General features: G+C 47.3%; 1 protein-coding gene across 4 annotated transcripts in view; it reads right to left on the reverse strand.

Moving 5' to 3' along the window:
• HAO2 (hydroxyacid oxidase 2) overlaps window positions 1-20,633 on the reverse strand; it is a 257,628-nt gene that overhangs the window by 53,103 nt on the left and 183,892 nt on the right. For all 4 annotated transcript variants that reach the window (XM_069203001.1, XM_069202999.1, XM_069202998.1 and 1 more), the window contains one exon: window positions 12,334-12,487. In XM_069203001.1, the coding sequence (XP_069059102.1) occupies window positions 12,334-12,464 (131 nt within the window). In that variant the 5' untranslated portion in view covers window positions 12,465-12,487. The remainder of the gene's footprint in view (window positions 1-12,333; window positions 12,488-20,633) is intronic.

A 20,633-nucleotide genomic window follows, 5' to 3' on the forward strand; every position in this document is an offset into this window, starting at 1 on the left:
TCTATGATCATGGAATTGCCCCCTCTATGCCATCCTGGCATAGTTGGCACAATCCCATGATCCCAGTGGTCTGTAGCACAGACCCTGGTACTGCCAAACTGCCTTTTCAGGGGTTTCACTGCAGCTGCTGCCAACCCCTCAGACAGGTTTCTGCCCTCCTGGGGTCCAGCCAGGCCTGGCCCAGGATGGCAGAACAAAGGACTTCCTCAGAGAGAGGGTGTTACACCCTCTCCCTTTGGAAAATGGTGTGAAGGCAGGGGAGGAGTAGCCTCCCCCAGCCTCTGGAAATGCTTTCATGGGCACAGATGGTGCCCATTTCTGCATAAGCCAGTCTACACCGGTTCAGGGACCCCTCAGCCCTGCTCTGGCGCGAAACTGGACAAAGGAAAGGGGAGTGATCACTCCCCTGACCTGCACCTCCCCTGGGAGGTGCCCAGAGCTCCTCCAGTGTGCTCCAGACCTCTGCCATCTTGGAAACAGAGGTGCTGCTGGCACACTGGACTGCTCTGAGTGGCCAGGGCCAGCAGGGACATCAGAGACTCCTTCTGATAGGCTCCTTCAGGTGTTGCTAGCCTATCCTCTCTCCTAAGTAGCCAAACCCTCTTTTCTGGCTATTTAGGGTCTCTGCTTTGGGGAATTCCTTAGATAACGAATACAAGAGCTCATCAGAGTTCCTCTGCATCTCTCTCTTCACCTTCTGCCAAGGAATCGACTGCTGACCGCGCTGGAAGCCTGCAAACCTGCAACAAAGTAGCGAAGACGACTACTGCAACTCTGTAACGCTGATCCTGCCGCCTTCTCGACTGTTTTCCTGGTGGTGCATGCTGTGGGGGTAGTCTGCCTCCTCTCTGCACTAGAAGCTCCGAAGAAATCTCCCGTGGGCAGACGGAATCGTCCCCCTGCAACCGCAGGCACCAAAGAACTGCATTACCGGTACACTGGGTCTCCTCTCAGCACGACGAGCGAGGTCCCTTGATTCCAGCAACTCTGTCCAAGTGACTCCCACAGTCCAGTGACTCTTCAGTCCAAGTTTGGTGGAGGTAAGTCCTTGCCTCCCCACGCCAGACTGCATTGCTGGGAACCGCAACTTTTGCAGCTACTCCGGCCTCTGTGCACTTCCGGCGGAAATCCTTTGTGCACAGCCAAGCCTGGGTCCACGGCACTCTAACCTACATTGCACGTCTTTCTAAGTGGCCCTCCGGCGACGTAGGACTCCTTTGTGCAACTTCGGGTGAGCACCATTTCACTCCTCTTCGTACTGCCTGTTCTGGCACTTCTGCGGGTGCTGCCTGCTTCTGAGAGGGCTCCTTGTCTTGCTCGACGCCCACTCTGTCCCCAGACGCAATTAGCGACATTCTGGTCCCTCCAGGGCCACAGCAGCATCCAAAAACCCTAACCGCACGATTTGCAGCTAGCAAGGCTTGTTGGCGGTCTTTCGGCGGGAAAACACTTCTGCACGACTCTCCACGGCGTGGGGGATCCGTCCTCAAAAGGGGAAGCCTCTAGCCCTTGTTGTTCCTGCAGAATCCTCAGCTTCTACTGTCCAGTAGCAGCTTCTTTGCACCCACAGCTGGCATTTCCTGGGCATCTGCCCATCTCTGACTTGCTTGTGACTTTTGGACTTGGTCCCCTTGTTCCACAGGTACCCTCGACTGGAAATCCATCGTTGTTGCATTGCTGGTTTGTGTCTTTCCTGCAGAATTCCCCTATCACGACTTCTGTGCTCTTTGGGGAACTTTAATGCACTTTGCACTCACTTTTCAGGGTCTTGGGGTGGGCTATTTTTCTAACCCTAACTATTTTCTAATAGTCCCAGCGACCCTCTACAAGGTCACATAGGTTTGGGGTCCATTCGTGGTTCGCATTCCACTTTTGGAGTATATGGTTTGTGTTGCCCCTATCCCTATGTGTCCCCATTGCATCCTATTGTAACTATACATGGTTTGCACTGTTTTCTAAGACTACACTGCATATGTTTGGTATTGTGTACATATATCTTGTGTATATTTGTTATCCTCATACTGAGGGTACACTCTGAGATACTTTGGCATATTGTCATAAAAATAAAGTACCTTTATTTTTAGTATATCTGTGTATTGTGTTTTCTTATGATATTGTGCAAGTGACACTAGTGGTACTGTAGGAGCTTCACTCGTCTCCTAGTTCAGCCTAAGCTGCTCTGCTAAGCTACCATTATCTATCAGCCTATGCTGCTAGACACTCTATACACTAATAAGGGATAACTGGGCCTGGTGCAAGGTGTAAGTACCCCTAGGTACTCACTACAAGCCAGTCCAGCCTCCTACATTGGTTGTGCAGCGGTGGGATAAGTGCTTTGAGACTACTTACCACTCTTGTCATTGTACTTTTCATAAGAGAAAAATATACAATACAAGTTTAGTGTGTGTACACATAGCTAAAAAGTTTTGCATTTCCTCTTTTCACTCTTTTCTAAGTGCTGAAAAGTACTTCCAAACTTTCTAAAAGTTCTTAAAAAGTTTAAAACGTTTTTTTTCTGTCTTTCTAAAAGTTCTGAAAAACTTTTTCTCTCTTTTTCTGTCACTTAAACTCTTCTAAAATGTCTGGCACAGGCCAAACTGTTGATCTGTCCAAACTTGCATATGATCACCTTAGCTGGAAAGGAGCAAGGAGTCTCTACATATAAAGAGGTTTGAGTGTAGGGAAGAATCCTTCTTTGGAATTATTGCTTAACATGCTTAAAGAACAAGATAAGGCCAGAAGGGCCCCATCTGTTGAAAAAGTAGCTAATGGTTCCCAATCTGATCCAGGGACTCCCCTAGGAAAAGATTCAGGAAAGAAACTTCCTAGCCTGCCCATTACTAGACAGTCTAGCATAGTTGGTAATGATGTAGAGTCACACCATACAGATAGTGTTGTCTCACATCATAGCAAGAGTATTCCTTCTCACCACAGTAGAAGTGATGTTTCTGTTAACCAAGCTGTTAGGGTGCCTTCTGTAAGGGATAGGTCTCCTTCTGTCCATTCTCACCATACTTCTGTTTCAAGGCATGTCCCTCCCACCCACCCTGATGACAGATTGTTAGAAAGGGAGCTCAATAGATTGAGAGCGGAACAAACCAGACTGAAGCTCAAGAAGCAACAGCTGGATTTGGATAGACAGTCTTTTGAATTAGAGAAGGAAAGACAGAAGTTGGGTTTAGATACCCATGGTGGCAGCAGCAGTATTCCCTATAGTGATCCTGCAAAAGAGCATGATTCCAGGAATCTGCACAAGATAGTTCCCCCTTATAAGGAGGGGGATGACTTTAACAAGTGGTTTGCTGCACTTGAGAGGGCCTGTGCTGTACAGGATGTCCCTCAAAGGCAGTGGGCTGCTATCCTATGGCTATCATTTAGTGGAAAAGGTAGGGATAGGCTCCTTACTGTGAAAGAAAGTGAAGCCAATGATTACAAAGTTCTTAAGAATGCACTCCTGGATGGTTATGGCTTAACCACTGAACAGTACAGGATAAAGTTCAGAGAGACCAAAAAGGAGTCTTCACAAGACTGGGTTGATTTCATTGACCATTCAGTGAAGGCCTTGGAGGGGTAGTTACATGGCAGTAAAGTTACTGATTATGACAGCCTGTATAACTTGATCCTGAGGGAGCATATTCTTAATAATTGTGTGTCTGATTTGTTGCACCAGTACCTGGTGGACTCTGATCTGACCTCTCCCCAAGAATTGGGAAAGAAGGCAGACAAATGGGTCAGAACAAGGGTGAACAGAAAAGTTCATACAGGGGGTGACAAAGAGAACAATAAGTAGAAAGATGGTGAAAAATCTCAAGATAAGCATGGGGATAAGGGTAAAACCAAAGATCCCACTTAAAATCTTAAACACTCTTCAGGGGGTGGGGATAAAACAAATTCTTCCTCTTCTTCTCAACCTACACAATTTAAAAAGCCCTGGTGCTTTGTGTGTAAAAATAAAGGCCATTGGCAAGGGGATAAGTCCTGTCCAGGTAAACCCCCTGAGCCTACCACCACTAATACATCAAGCTCTAGTGCCCCTAGCAGTAGTGGTACTAGTGGTGGGACTGCTGGCAACAGTCAAGTTAAGGGTGTGGTTGGGTTCACTTATGGGTCCATAGTAGAAACTAGGGTAGTCAGTCCCAAGACAGTTTCTGTCACACCTAGTGGCATTGGCCTTGCCACACTGGCTGCTTGTCCCCTTACAATGGATAAGTACAGGCAGACAGTTTCAATAAATGGTGTTGAGGCCTTGGCCTACAGGGACACAGGTGCCAGTATCACTTTGGCGACTGAAAACCTAGTGCATCCTGAACAACACATCATTGGACAACAGTATAAGATTATTGATGTCCATAACTCCACTAAGTTTCTTCCCTTAGCTATAATTCAGTTTAGTTGGGGTGGAGTTACTGGCCCTAAGCAGGTGGTAGTATCACCTAGCTTACCTGTAGACTGTCTCTTAGGTAATGACCTAGAGGCCTCAGGTTGGGCTGATGTAGAGTTTTATGCCCATGCAGCCATGCTGGGCATCCCAGAGGAATTGTTCCCTCTCATTTCTACTGAAATGAAAAAGCAAAGGAGAGAAGGCCTGAAAACTCAGGATCCCTCCCCATCAACAGGTAAAAAGGGTATCACAGTATCCCCTAACCACCCTACCATTCAGGATACCATTCCTGTGGTGGGAGAAACCTCTCCTGGGGTGGCACCTGTTCCAAGGGAATCATCAGCTGGCAAAGCTGGACTCCCTGAGGTAGAAGTACCTCTCTGTGGGATAACTAACATTGGTGAGAAAAAGAGCACCATTTTAGTTAACATGGAGCATCCCTCCAACCCTCCCAGAGAAACTTTAGTGCAGAAACCCTGCACTGCCTCACAGCACTTAGGACAGCATCCCTGCCCTAGTGTGGAGCTCATAGGACAGCATCCCTGCTCTGCTCCAACTCAAGAGAAACAGCATCCCTGTTTTCTCTTCCAGCCATATGGACAACGTTTTTGCCCAGCTATGGCTTTTCTGAGACAGCATCCCTGTCTGGCATTTCCATCACTACAAATAGGTTCAGTGGACAATTCCCACTGCTCTAAACTAAAACTTACTGATAGAAACTCTGAAAATACATCTTCACATTGTTGCTTAGCTAAAAAACTTCAAACAGGGTGGTTTACATCCCCACAGGGAAGTAACCATATAGTGGATGATAAAGGGAGTAACCAGTCTATTGCAGAGCTACTCTCTACTTATCACCACTTAGACAATAAAGTCTCATCTGGCCAAGGTTAGCCTTATTGTCCTTCGTTTGGGGGGGGGGGGGGTTGTGTGAGAAAGTAGCCTCTTTCTAGCCTTGTTACCCCCACTTTTGGCCTGTTTGTGAGTGTATGTCAGGGTATTTTCACTGTCTCACTGGGATCCTGCTAGCCAGGGCCCAGTGCTCATAGTGAAAACCATATGTTTTCAGTATGTTTGTTATGTGTCACTGGGACCCTGCTAGTCAGGACCCCAGTGCTCATAAGTTTGTGACCTATATGTATGTGTTCCCTGTGTGATGCCTAACTGTCTCACTGAGGCTCTGCTAACCAGAACCTCAGTGGTTATGCTCTCTCTTTACAAATTGTCACTAACAGGCTAGTGACCAATTTCACCAATTCACATTGGCATACTGGAACACCCTTATAATTCCCTAGTATATGGTACTGAGGTACCCAGGGTATTGGGGTTCCAGGAGATCCCTATGGGCTGCAGCATTTCTTTTGCCACCCATAGGGAGCTCTGACAATTCTTACACAGGCCTGCCACTGCAGCCTGAGTGAAATAATGCACACATTATTTCACAGCCATTTTCACTGCACTTAAGTAACTTATAAGTCACCTATGTGTCTAACCTTTACTTAGTAAAGGTTGGGTGCTAAGTTACTTAGTGTGTGGGCACCCTGGCACTAGCCAAGGTGCCCCCACATTGTTCAGGGCAAATTCCCCGGACTTTGTGAGTGCGGGGACACCATTACACGCGTGCACTACACATAGGTCACTACCTATGTGTAGCTTCACAATGGTAACTCCGAATATGGCCATGTAACATGTCTATGATCATGGAATTGCCCCCTCTATGCCATCCTGGCATAGTTGGCACAATCCCATGATCCCAGTGGTCTGTAGCACAGACCCTGGTACTGCCAAACTGCCTTTTCAGGGGTTTCACTGCAGCTGCTGCTGCTGCCAACCCCTCAGACAGGTTTCTGCCCTCCTGGGGTCCAGCCAGGCCTGGCCCAGGATGGCAGAACAAAGGACTTCCTCAGAGAGAGGGTGTTACACCCTCTCCCTTTGGAAAATGGTGTGAAGGCAGGGGAGGAGTAGCCTCCCCCAGCCTCTGGAAATGCTTTCATGGGCACAGATGGTGCCCATTTCTGCATAAGCCAGTCTACACCGGTTCAGGGACCCCTCAGCCCTGCTCTGGCGCGAAACTGGACAAAGGAAAGGGGAGTGACCACTCCCCTGACCTGCACCTCCCCTGGGAGGTGCCCAGAGCTCCTCCAGTGTGCTCCAGACCTCTGCCATCTTGGAAACAGAGGTGCTGCTGGCACACTGGACTGCTCCGAGTGGCCAGGGCCAGCAGGGACGTCAGAGACTCCTTCTGATAGGCTCCTTCATGTGTTGCTAGCCTATCCTCTCTCCTAAGTAGCCAAACCCTCTTTTCTGGCTATTTAGGGTCTCTGCTTTCGGGAATTCCTTAGATAACGAATGCAAGAGCTCATCAGAGTTCCTCTGCATCTCTCTCTTCACCTTCTGCCAAGGAATCGACTGCTGACCGCGCTGGAAGCCTGCAAACCTGCAACAAAGTAGCGAAGACGACTACTGCAACTCTGTAACGCTGATCCTGCCGCCTTCTCGACTGTTTTCCTGGTGGTGCATGCTGTGGGGGTAGTCTGCCTCCTCCCTGCACTAGAAGCTCCGAAGAAATCTCCCGTGGGCCGACGGAATCGTCCCCCTGCAACCGCAGGCACCAAAGAACTGCATTACCGGTACCCTGGGTCTCCTCTCAGCACGACGAGCGAGGTCCCTTGATTCCAGCAACTCTGTCCAAGTGACTCCCACAGTCCAGTGACTCTTCAGTCCAAGTTTGGTGGAGATAAGTCCTTGCCTCCCCACGCCAGACTGCATTGCTGGGAACTGCGACTTTTGCAGATACTCCGGCCTCTGTGCACTTCCGGCGGAAATCCTTTGTGCACAGCCAAGCCTGGGTCCACGGCACTCTAACCTGCATTGCACGACTTTCTAAGTGGCCCTCCGGCGACGTGGGACTCCTTTGTGCAACTTCGGGTGAGCACCATTTCACTCCTCTTTGTAGTGCCTGTTCTGGCACTTCTGCGGGTGCTGCCTGCTTCTGAGAGGGCTCCTTGTCTTGCTCGACGCCCCCTCTGTCCCCAGACGCAATTGGCGACATCCTGGTCCCTCCTGGGCCACAGCAGCATCCAAAAACCCTAACCGCACGATTTGCAGCTAGCAAGGCTTGTTGGCGGTCTTTCGGCGGGAAAACACTTCTGCACGACTTTCCACTGCGTGTGGGATCTATCCTCAAAAGGGGAAGTCTCTAGCCCTTGTCGTTCTTGCAGAATCCTCAGCTTCTACTGTCCAGTAGCAGCTTCTTTGCACCCACAGCTGGCATTTCCTGGGCATCTGCCCATCTCCGACTTGCTTGTGACTTTTGGACTTGGTCCCCTTGTTCCACAGGTACCCTCGACTGGAAATCCATCGTTGTTGCATTGCTGGTTTGTGTCTTTCCTGCAGAATTCCCCTATCACGACGTCTGTGCTCTTTGGGGAACTTTAGTGCACTTTGCACTCACTTTTCAGGGTCTTGGGGTGGGCTATTTTTCTAACCCTAACTATTTTCTAATAGTCCCAGCGACCCTCTACAAGGTCACATAGGTTTGGGGTCCATTCGTGGTTCGCATTCCACTTTTGGAGTATATGGTTTGTGTTGCCCCTATCCCTATGTGTCCCCATTGCATCCTATTGTAACTATACATGGTTTGCACTGTTTTCTAAGACTACACTGCATATTTTTGGTATTGTGTACATATATCTTGTGTATATTTGTTATCCTCATACTGAGGGTACACTCTGAGATACTTTGGCATATTGTCATAAAAATAAAGTACCTTTATTTTTAGTATATCTGTGTATTGTGTTTTCTTATGATATTGTGCAAGTGACACTAGTGGTACTGTAGGAGCTTCACTCGTCTCCTAGTTCAGCCTAAGCTGCTCTGCTAAGCTACCATTATCTATAAGCCAAAGCTGCTAGACACCCTATACACTAATAAGGGATAACTGGGCATGGTGCAAGGTGCAAGTACCCCTTGGTACTCACTACAAGCCAGTCCAGCCTCCTACAAGGGGTGACTTACCTATGTCACAGGCAGTGTGAGGTTGGCATGGCACTCTGAGGGGAGTGCCATGTCGACTTAGTCATTTTCTCCCCACCAGCACACACAAGCTGGCAAGCAGTGTGTCTGTGCTGAGTGAGGGGTCCCCAGGGTGGCATAAGACATGCTGCAGCCCTTAGAGACCTTCCCTGGCATCAGGGCCCTTGGTACCAGGTGTACCAGTTACAAGGGACTTACCTGAGTGCCAGGGTTGTGCCAATTGTGGAGACAAAGGTACAGTTTTAGGGAAAGAACACTGGTGCTGGTGCCTGGTTAGCAGGTCCCAGTACACTTTCAAATCATAACTTAGCATCAGCAAAGGCAAAAAGTTAGGGAGTAACTCCGGACCCAGGCTGAGCGGGTCACATCTACAGCAGCCAATCACCTCTCCTCAACCAGGGTCTAGCTCACACCTGACTCACTGCCTGGGCCAGCACAGCAACAAGTACCCACACCGAGCTGGTCCAGCGCCTCGTCACAGACTCAAAGCGCATCAATTAATATGCATCAGACTGCATTTTAGTGCGGTGATGCAAACAACAGGAGTACAATGCCTTAGACTAACCCACGATGTGTGGCACTTGCAGGGCTGCCTTATCAGCCTAAGGAGCCACATGAGCTGGGCAACAGGGGCACTGGGAGATGGCGGGGAACTCAGGGCCCACTCACTCCCAGGTGAAGGGTCTGCACAGAAAGTGAGGATTTGCATCACCCTTCCTCCAGGCAGGGCACGGGGTAGGAGGGATAAAACTGAAAATCAAAGCTCCTTGTGTAACTCTTGGGTGTGAGAGGGAGGGGTTGGCACCCTGAATGACAGAGAGGCTGGGAGGGCGCTGGCAGTCCAACCCCCAGTGAAGGCCCTTTTCAGCACAGGGCATGCTGAGGAGATATGGACCCAGGTTGAGGCCTTTTACCTCTGTGTGTGTGGGGTTAGAGCTTGCAGTAGGTGTCTGTGCTGAACATGGCCTGTGTGCAGGTGATCAAAGCTTGTAATGCTATAGTTTGTAGCAGTGGTTCTTAGCTGTGGTCCGGGGATCCCTGGGGGTCAGTGAAGCCTACTCAAGGGGTCCGCGACTGCTTAGAAAATTAAATTATGTTAATAATGGGTATATAAATACAGAAGCAAAATGCACAACTGGAATTTTTAAAACAACTGAAATGTGAAGGAAGTTGAAACTGGAATGTAAATAGTAAATTAGCATCCTCGGATTGTTTGAGCAGGAGCAGCGCGGGAGCAGCGCAGGAGCAGCGTGGGTGCATCAAACAGAATACAGTATAGGATGGTGAGTGGCCTCAACTCAATTTAGAAAACCTCCAACTTTTCATTTTATATTAGCTTGTGAATTAAATAAAATATTTCATCATTTTTATATTTCTTTGATGTATCCTTGTTTCTGTATTTTTCATGTATTGTTTTGTGGTTCAAATTCTCAAAAATGCTTAGGCCAGGGCAGTAATTATTCAGTGGGGGTCCCCAGATTCCAATAATGACTCAAAGGGGTCCAGTAATGATTAGATGGGGGTCCACAGAAGTCAAAAGGTTAACAACCACTGGTTTATAGCATGCCACAGATGAGTGTGTGCGTGGGTACCACTCTGCTGTTACCTTTACAGTAGCAGCCTGTGTTTGTACAAATTACACTGCTGTGTGTGTGTGTAGGCGAAGGTTGCACCACTGCTAATTCTGCATTACCAACACTGTGCAGAAGGGAAGCTTGCCTGTGCGACCTCCAATCGAAAGCGAGGGATGCTTGCACCCCTGCTATCTGTGCAGCACCGTTCACTGCGTGAGGGAACGGTGCATTGCTACTTACCTGTTGTGCCTAATCCGCGAGTAAGATATGTTTGGTTTGCTGTTGCCTGTGTCACCTTGTCCAACACACTCCCTTCAGACACACCGGGCCTGTCAGAGTCTGAGGCACACGTCCTTCCAGTGGTTCCCTGCCCTTCCGCCAGAGGCACCTATACACAGGGCAGCCTGTGGAGGGTCCGCACAGCTTTATCTTGGCTTGGATGTCACACACGGACACTGAGCAGTCATGCGTGACTGCGGAAATGCTTGTACAGAGCTCACTCGTAACCACAGGTCTCCTGGGATTAATACCACATCCTCAAAGAGATCTCAAACAGTCATGGTGCAGTGTGGTAGAAAGTGCCAGGTGTGGGTCACAGACACCAGATGCTTCAAGCAAGCAGAGACTACACCTCACACACATCAATGAATGAGACAGGACTCCGACAGATGCAGGGGATTGTTCAAGGTACCATCAGGTATTCACTGTAGTGATGTCTGTGCTGGTAATCCTCAACTCCCTCCTCCTCCACACTCACATTACAAAGCGCAGTCTAGTGCCCAGACCCACTTCCCGCGCACACTGCATCTCTATGTGGGTACCACTGCACTCGGCATGCCACATCATAAAGCGCTTTAGACAATACATCCAATCACACCCTCAAGCTGCACTCTGCTATAAAAATGTACAGAACAACCATGAAAAAATGCGATGAGGGTTCTTCCTCCCCATTTATGGGCATAATGCATGCCCACCCTAACCATGGCAGAAAGTCAGACCCAAATTTGTAAGAAGCCACACTGCCTGTGGGCAGTTCTTCTGACCTCTTTCAAGCAGCAACAACAGAGAACCTAGACACAGCTTTCAAGAAATACAAGAAGACCACTAACCATGAAAGCACAGCTTTGCAAAATCTCAGGAAAAAAATAACATAATTATTAGGGTGGCATAGAATTTGTGTTACGCAGGCAAAATTATTGTAATTTTCAGACATTTCACAATACTCTTGGTACGCACAATTCCGGACTTACGATATCACACCACATCATGGAATTATGTGTCGTTCAAGGTTAAACATTTATCACAAATGCAATATTTGCTGTAAAAACTTACTGCAAACAAATGGCAACAACACAAACCACAGAGTGCGAGCATCTATTTTTTGTGGTGCTTTTTTCCTATATTTGTTAACACAAAATGAATCCTCGCATCTATAGTGAACACAAGGATGCATTTTGCATTAAAATACAGCGCAAAATGTCAATTTAACTTTTTGCATGACTAAGCATAATTTTTCCAAAATTTCAAATCATTATGCAAAGGCAAATTACTCAAATTTTGCACACCCCTAATAAGGAGGTGGGTAAAGGAGGGAACAAAATAATTATTCAAATAGAAGATAATATGAAGAAGCCACTATGCCAGCTACAGGACGAGACATGCTATAAAAAATGGATTCTCATCCAGTGCATAGGACCCAATTGCTTGTTAAACAACATCTGGAAATTTGGTGCCTATAAGGTCAGCTGACCTCAGAAGAAAAAGTAACTACCTATTCAATGGACACCCCACAATGGCAACATTTGAATAGATTCCTGAAAATTCACATGGGAGGTATTGTGCCACCAGATTGCCAGATCATCTCAGAAATAGGCTCGCTCTGATCAAGACTAGGGGAAGATTGAATTTGACAGGAACAACCCTTCATGGAGGATCTTCCGTCTCATACTCAGGTTACGAAGGATGTTTGAAACAAACTCCAAGCTAATGACTGGCAGCTAAAGTCCAATTTGGTTACAATAACTGTTCTCAGCCTGCACACTTCAATAAAAAACAAAGATGGGATTCAGGCAACTAAAAACACTTTATCCACTAGCACGCTCTACAGGCAACAACATGATGATTCCTGACATGCCAAACCTGAGCTTAAACAATAATGTCTTCAGAATTTATATGATGATATCTGTGTACAAGAACAAGGTACTGCAATGGGCACAACATAAGCTCCGCCATATGCTTGATTCTACATAGGACAAGGAGAGAGACAGTGGCCCAGGAGTGAGGAGCTCTCTGAATACACCCCCCTTACCTGCCCAACTCTCCTTCCCACAGCCTGCTCCGTACCTCTTAAATGCCAGGAGATTGTCATCTCGGGTGCAGCACTCATCTGCTCCTGCCGCATAGTATTCCCAAGTGGCCTTGGGAAGGTGGTCCTTAGCGTAGGCCTCAAAGTCAGACAGGCATATCAGAGACATTGTAGAACACGGACCGTGGGAACCTGTGGACGAGATGACAAAAGTGAGACTCACACAGCACGCCGCATCACAGGGAGACTCACGCAAGAACTGTCTCATTGTTTAGATAAACTGCAGTTATCTAAATCAAGAGTGGTAGCCTAAAGAATTATTGGAAAATCAAACACTCAATAACAGTTTGAAAACCTAACTGGGAGGTGTAACCCCTCACTTAACTAGTTGCAGCCCTCTCCGATGCAACAAAAAATGTATACAAAAATCTGCAATGTGCCAAAGCGTGCAATGGGCTAATTCTCAGTAAGAATGCTCTTCTGAGTAAAGGCTCAGCTCGTGGAAGTCCAGGGGTGGACTGTTCCGATAGATGCAGGGCCAAAACTGGTTTACAAGTGTCCGGTCTCAGTTTATAGCGGCAGAGCAGGTGATAAACAATGGAATAGAACGTGGCCTTGGTGATTGCCAGCACCTAAGATTATCCTCTTAAAGTGTGCAGTTTGCACGCTATGTTCTTACTGCCTTCACACTGTATTTTGGTCACACTACCTTTCCTAGCAAACCCTGGCAGTAAGAACAGACTAGCAACACGTTTTTATTCCCTCTCACACTATAAAAATGCCACATTCAAGCTGTAAGCCAGAGAGACTCCTCTATGCTGAAAGCCACTCTTAAGGACAGAGGAGTCATACGTCTCGGGACATGGATTCCCAATGACACAAGGACTTTCAGGAGGTCCTGAACCCTTCAGGGAGTCCCATTCAGCATAAGGTAAATAAATATCAGTGAAATATGGAAGACTAAGGGGTCCCTTTTCACATTATCCAGGGGGACCCATCATCTTCGCTACACCACATTTCCGAAGACAGCAGTAAATGCAAAACATGATTCTCAAAGCCCTTTCATAAAATAATAGATGTATTAGGTTGTACATTAATTGCTAATGTGCCAATTATCACTAGAACACCATTTCACTTCTTATTCTGTAGGTAATTGGATACTCGTGAGATGTGAGTACATCATTGCCTTCTTAGGACTAAGGCCCTCATTACAACATTGGCAGTATTGACCGTCTACCGCCACGGTGACGACCGCCAACATACCGCTGCCGTGGCTACCAGCCGTCTACGCGTACCATGACCACCAACGGTATTCTGTCAGAATGCTGGTGGAACACCGCCGACGGTCATGGCAGTGGACGGCGGTAAGGCAGCACTCAGCACAGCTCCGCCAGCAAAACACCGCCAACCGTATCATGACCAATGATACAGCCTGGGGGTGTTTTGCTGGCAGACGGTGCTGCTGACAGCAGCGCCGCGGACCATCTCCAGCCCACAGGTAAGTCGGGTTCTCCGACCGGAGAGGGGGGTGGGGGATGTTGTGTGTATGTGGAGGGTTGTGCATGTTTTGGTATGCGTGCACTTGGTGTGAGTCTCATAGGATGCATGCGTGAATGAGTGATTGTGAGTGTTGTGTGTTGTGAATGCATGTGTGTGACAAGGTATGTTGGTGTGTGTTGCGGTGTGTGGATATTTATGTGTGCATGCGTGGGTGGTGGTGGGTATGTGTGTGTGCATATGGGTGTGGGTGTGTACATGTGCGGGGCAGGAGAGGGAGGGGGAAGGTGGGGGAGGACTCTGGGGAGGGGGGGCGGGGGAGACCCCTAACAGTGCCAGGGAGGGGATTCCCTGGCACTGATAGTGCCTACCATCATGGTTTTCGTGGTAGTAAGATTGTCAGGAAAACCATGGCGGTAGGCCGGGTCGTAATCCCGAGGGTGGGATTGTGATAGCCGCGGGCTGGAGACTGAAGGGCCTCATTACGACCCTGGCGGCTGGCGGTAAGCTGGCGGTAACACTGCCAACAGTCTGGCGGTGTTCTGCCAGCTATTATGACCGTGGCGCAATAGTCACGGCCATACCGCCAGCCACTCCACTATACCACCAGGCTTCCGTCTGGCAGTCATAATCCCCAGGGCAGCAGTGCATATGAGTCCCCAACCGCCAGCCTGTCCACGGCGGTAAACACCGCCATGAAAAGGCTGACAGTAAGGGGGACTTTAGGTGCCCCTGGGTACCCCTGCATTGCCCATGCACTTGGGATGGGCAGTGCAGGGGCCCCCAGGCACAGCCCCATCGTGCATTTTGGGTAGTGAAATGCACGACGGGTGCTACTGCACCCACTGCACATCAACATTGCCGCTGGCTCTACTACGAGCTGGCTGCAATGTTGATGTGACTTTTCCACAGGGCCAGTGGACGGAAACACTGTTACCGTCCGCTGGCCCAGCAGAAAAGTCATAATAGGGACCCAGATATACCGCCAGGTATACTGGCACCCGCAGCTTTGGCGGTCTTTGAGAAAGACCGCTGAAGTTGTAATGAAGGCCTGAGGTCTCCAACCTAGCGGCCGATACCACCCTGGCGGTCGGTGTGTTAAAGTGGCTGTCTTGGATGGTGGTAACCTCCATGGTCAAAATCCCATTTTTTTCACTGCTGGCCTGTTGGCGGTATTACCGCCGCTTTAACACCGACCGCCAGGGTTGTAATGAGGGCCTAAGTGACTTTGGAGGACGCTGGTTTCTCAGGGCTAAGTGAGCTCCTCCCCCAACTACATGGGTCTCCCTGTTAGGGTCTTTGGCAGGTCTGGAGCTATCGCTACTAACCTGTCTCTCTTTGCTTCAGCCTACAAGAGGGCGAGTGATACTCTGGCTGTTTCCGTGCTCCTCAGGCCCGCAGGCTTTCTATACGAGTCCAAAGGCTAACGGTAACTTACTCAGCGGTGGTAAAACATAAGAAAGGTATCAAGTCTAGGGTAGTGTCAGTGCCATGGCAGCGTCTTCTGTGGTACAGATGGGACAGGCTGATCCTATGTTTTGCTGGAGTCCTTTGCCACTTTAGAGCTGATCAGATGACGTTGTTTTAGAAAAGCAGTCAGGGGTAGAATCAGGCCAGACACTCTGTCAGTATCACTAATATTATACAGTGCCTGTGATACCGTCTTCATCCCCTTTCCACATGTCACTTACCTCCGCTTTTCAAACTCCATCCTTCCATCCCCAGCACGCATGCCAACAACCTCGGGATCATCATGAACAGCAAACTTCACATGACTGCCCAAGTCAATGCTGTCATTGCCTCATACTTTGAAACCCTGTAGATGCTGACAAAGGTTTTCAAATGACTCCCGATCAGCACCCGGAAAACGTTCATTGTTGGAGTTTTTCCCTTTTGCAGGGTCATCTCCAATCTTTTTGTCTCCTTCCTCCTATTTTTTCTGACCTGTTTTTGTTGGCTTTTGGACTCTGGGCACTTTACTACAGCTAACCAGTGCTAAAGTGCATGTGCTCTCCGTGTAAATTGTATTGTTGATTGGTTTATCCATGATTGGCATGTTTGATTTACTAGTAAGTCCCTAGTACAGTGTACTAGAGGTGCCCAGGGCCTGTAAATCAAATGCCACTAGTGGGCCTGCAGCACTGGTTGTGCCACCCACATTAGTAGTCCTGTAAACATTGCTCATACCTGCCACTGCAGTGTCTGTGTGTGCAGTTTTAAACTGCAAATTCGACTTGGCAAGTGTGCCCACTTGCCAGGCCTAAACATTCCCTTTTCTTACATGTAAGACACCCCTAAGGTAGGCCCTAGATAGCCCTATGGGCAGGGTGCAGTGCATGTTTAAGGTAGGACATATACTAATGTGTTTTATATGTCTTGGCAGTGAAATACTGCCAAATTCGGTTTACACTGTTGCAAGGCCTATCTCTCTCATAGGTTAATAGGGGGGCTGCCTTTAAATATGATTAAAGTGTAGATTCCCTTTGGGAACAGATAGACATGTGGAGTTTGGGGTCTCTGAACTCACAAGTTAAAAATACATCTTTTTAGATTGTGTGTTTGCAAATGGCACTTTTAGAAAGTAGGCATTTTCTTGCTTCAACCATTCAGTGACTCTGCCTGTTTGTGGATTCCCTGTCTGGGTCGGTTTGACTGTTGCGCTGTTTGCACCTCTCTCTAGACAGTGACACAATGGGAGCTGAGGTGTAGCCTGCATTTCCCGATGAGCCATCTGTGCTGGGAGCAGGGGAGGAGTGGTCACTTACACCTGGAAGGGCTGTGCCTGCCCTCACACAATGCATTCTCCAACCCCCTGGTGTGTGTCTGGGGCTTGGCCTGGTCAAGGCAGGATTTCACAAACAAGAAAGACTTCTCTTTGGAGTAGGCCTACTTCAAAGGCAGAAATGGTTATAAGAAGAGCACCCAAACCCCTGTAAATTAGGTCACTTCTGGAATCAAGAGGAACCTCTGCCTGGAGAAGAGCTGAGGAGGAGTGCTGCCCTGTCTGTGACTGTGCTTTGTGGAGCTATCCTGCAGTTGCTGCTTCTGCCGGTAAAAGGGGACAAAGACTGGACTTTGTTGTGCATTCCTGCTTGTAAATAATCTCCATGGGCTTGACCTGAGCTTGCCTTCTGTTGTTGAAGTTTCAGGGCCATCAAAGACTTCTCCTGCCAGCCCCTGGACTCTCTGCTGAGACTCCTGTCCTGCCAAGTGGTGCCCTATCCAGTTCCTGGGCCCTTGAAAGGTGAAGCTGGCAGACCAGGACTGAAAACCCATGCACAGACGCAGTGCTGGGAAATTTTCGACGCACCTTCCGTGACACGGCTGATAAAAGACACGCCGCCAGCTTTGCAGCTGAAATCAACGCTCCACCTGCATCGCAGCTGGAATATCGACGCAACGCAGCTGGCGAAATGATGCGGAACACCCGCTAGCGGAGGCTGATAACGACGCAAACCCCACGCAGCACGGTTTTATGTTACTGTGCGACCAGATTTTCAACACAACATCGCTGGGTGCGGAAAAACAACGCAAAGCCTGCCCGGATCTGAGGTGCCTGTCTGGATCAACGAATCGCTTTATTGCGGGAGAGGAAAAACAACGAACACCGACCCGACCGAAGGAGGAACAGAGTACGGTCTCGCTTGCGAGCGGGAAATCGACACATCACTGGCCTTTTCGGAAGCACACTCGCCCGTGCAGTATTATTTTGATGCTACCCAGGTACTTTTGTACACTAACAACGTTCTCACTGCTTTCTAAAGGATTTAAGACTTTTTTGCCTTTTAAATTCATAACTTGACTTGTGTATGTTGGATTTTTGTCGTTTTGGTCTTGTTTTGTTTAGATAAGTATTATCTATTTTTCTAAACCTGTATTGTGTCATTTTGTAGTGCTTTTACTGAGTTACTGTGTGTGTTGGTACAAATACATTACACCTTGCTTCTGAAGTTAAGTCTTCCTGCTCGTGCCAAGCTACCAAGGGGGTGAGCAGGGGTTAACTGAGGGTGATTCTCCTTTACCCTGACTAGAGTGACGGTCCTTGTTTGGACAGGGGGTAAGGTGACTGTCAACCAAAGACCCCATTAACATCATGCACACCCTGGTGATGAGCAAGGTGGACTACAAGGGCTGCTCTATGTCCGGATCAACGAACAACTCACCAGAAGGCTGCAGACCATTCAGAACAATGTTCACATGGACACAGGTCACTGAAGAGTTGTGGCAAAAGGCCCGATTTAGATCTTGGCAGATGGAATACTCCATCACAAACAAGACAGATATGCGGTCTGCCGTTTTACAATCCCTATAGGATAGAATTGTATCATAATACGGTGGACGGGATAGCCATCATGTTTGTTACAGAGTATTCCCTTCTGCCAGGAACTAAATCAGGCCCGAAGTCCTTGATGATGGCTTTTTGGTGAGTGAGTAGGGTGACCATTCATTGGCATCATGAAGTTTTACCAACATATGAGCGGATAAATTCAATGAGTCAGAGTTATGAAGATCAGAGTCACTTAACGAGATACAGAAGGGGCAAGTGAGAGGCACCAGAAAACAAAATCCAGTAATCTGACGGGTGATGGCAAAGATTAAACAGAAACTAAAGTAGGGTTTCTGAGGATGACCTAACTGACAAGATTTCAGTTGAGGCCAAAGAGGTTTGAGGCATGATTAGACTTAAACCATACCTTGTGTTGTTGGGCGATAAGCGTGGTAAATTAGAAGACCTTTGAGTAGTAAATCATGAACATTTTAGGTACTTGAAAGAGAAGCTAGGATTCCACGGGGAACCATAACCAAGATTATCTACACTGCCTAAGTCACAGGTGTTGGACAGAGGGGAAGAGACACTGTGCAACTGACAGCAGAGGCCTCTTGAGAAAGGGGGCAACTTGGGATATTTAGGGTTAAGATGAAAGAAATGGTACCTGACTGAGGTAACCAAGCTGGCTCCTGCACTGATACTCAAAGTACTTTCTGCTTGGAGAATACTGGGCCAAATGTAATAGCCAGAGGGAAAAGTGACTTGGAAACAGATGAATGTTCTTTCTGTCCCTTAGTGACCTGAAGAGAGTCCACCGGGCAGGCTGAGGGTACAGGTAGAGTGGACAGGATGCATTGCCTTTATTGCCCATTACTGTCTAATCTTTGATTTGTAGGTCACAGAATGACAGCCTAAGCAAAAGAATATCACAGGACAGAAGATACACAGCAATGGTTTGGGATTGACCAAAGGGGTGCCAAAGAGGAAAATACATGACAGAAAGAAGAATAAATTATGGCAATGACAAAGAGAAAGTAATGGAGTGAGATAACAAGAAAGAGAAAAGGGAAAAAAAAAACTGCAGAGAAGGAAAACTGGCTAGGAAAAAAAAGAAGCGCGGCTGAAAGAAGGCACAGACAAAGAATGAAAGGACAGTGGAAAAGAGGACAGCGAAAAAAAAGGGAGAAAGATACAAAACTAATAAAAACTAAAGGGAAAGAAAGTAAGAAAAACAAAGAAGGGTGGGCAGAAGGAAAGGAAGTATCAACAACAATTATAAAAGGAAACTAGAAGGAAAGAAAGAAAGAAGGAAAGCAGGAAAACAAAATGAAATATTGTGAAAGAATATCAGAAAGGAGGAATGAGAGGCGAAGGAAAATGGAAGGGAGGGGAATGAAAGAAGAAAAAGAAATAATTAAACAAGGAAAGGAAGGGGGGAAGGATGGAAGAAGGTAAGTGAAGAATAAAAAAACAACGAGCAAGGAGATGAAGGAACCAAAGAGAAAATGAAATAAAGAATGAAAGAAAATAGAATAAAGAAGGAAAGAAAATGAAATAAAGGAAAGAAAACAGAATAAAGTAGGAAAGAAAATCAAATAAAGAAGGAAAGAAAACAGAGTAAAGAAGGAAAGAAAATGAAACAAAGGAAAGAAAACTAAATAAAGAAAGAAAGAAAATGAAATAAAGAAGGAAAGAAAGAAAATGAAAAAGAAGGAAAGTAAACAGCATAAAGAAGGAAAGAAAATGAAATAAAGAAGGAAAGAAAACAGAATAAAGAAGGAAAGAAAATGAAATAAAGAAGGAAAGAAAATGAAATAAAGAAGGAAAGAAAACAGAATAAAGGAGGAAACAAAATGAAATAAGAAACAAACGAAATAAAGAAGGGCATAAAGGTAGCAAGAAGGTGCGATGGGAGGAAAGACTAATGGATACAAAGAACTCAAGACAGAAAGAAGAGATTAAAAAAGTGGACAGAAGGAAAGTAAGACTGCTATAAAGTAGAAAAGAAAGAATGACAAAGAAGGAATGAAACGTAGAAAGAGAGAATGTATGATTGAATGGCAGAGAGAAATAAAGCAAAAATGAATGAAGAATAAAAGGAAGGAAAGACCATTGAAGAAGGGATCGGCATGAACATAAGAAGGCAGAGAAGAAAGAAGGTAATTCTGGTAAAGATGCAGCTGTTTGGCCAAAGTATTTTAAAGCTGAGCTGCAAAAGAACATTTTGTGCTATTTATTTCCATTTCGGAGGGGGAACGATTCTCACAGGTCGGTACAGAAACGCTCGGGATCTACTCTGCTCTCATGTTTAGTGCCATGTGGTGCAAAGTGGAGCGCATTGTTATTTTTCTGGGTACTCTGTTGCTCCACAGCAAGCAGTACACCAGAGCTTAATTTGTAAACACATAGGCGCCAGGGCCCTCGCCAGGAGGCCACTGCAGCTTGCACAACTCCTTGCCAGCGCTGCCAATGACAGAACCAGCACAACTACCAACCATCACACCCCACAAGTGTGACAATCCAGGGCCCCAAAGCTATAAGAGTAGCTTGGGGGTAGGTACTAGTTATTTT

The sequence above is a fragment of the Pleurodeles waltl genome, chromosome 8 (assembly GCF_031143425.1).
Source record: "Pleurodeles waltl isolate 20211129_DDA chromosome 8, aPleWal1.hap1.20221129, whole genome shotgun sequence".
Lineage (NCBI taxonomy): Eukaryota > Metazoa > Chordata > Amphibia > Caudata > Salamandridae > Pleurodeles > Pleurodeles waltl.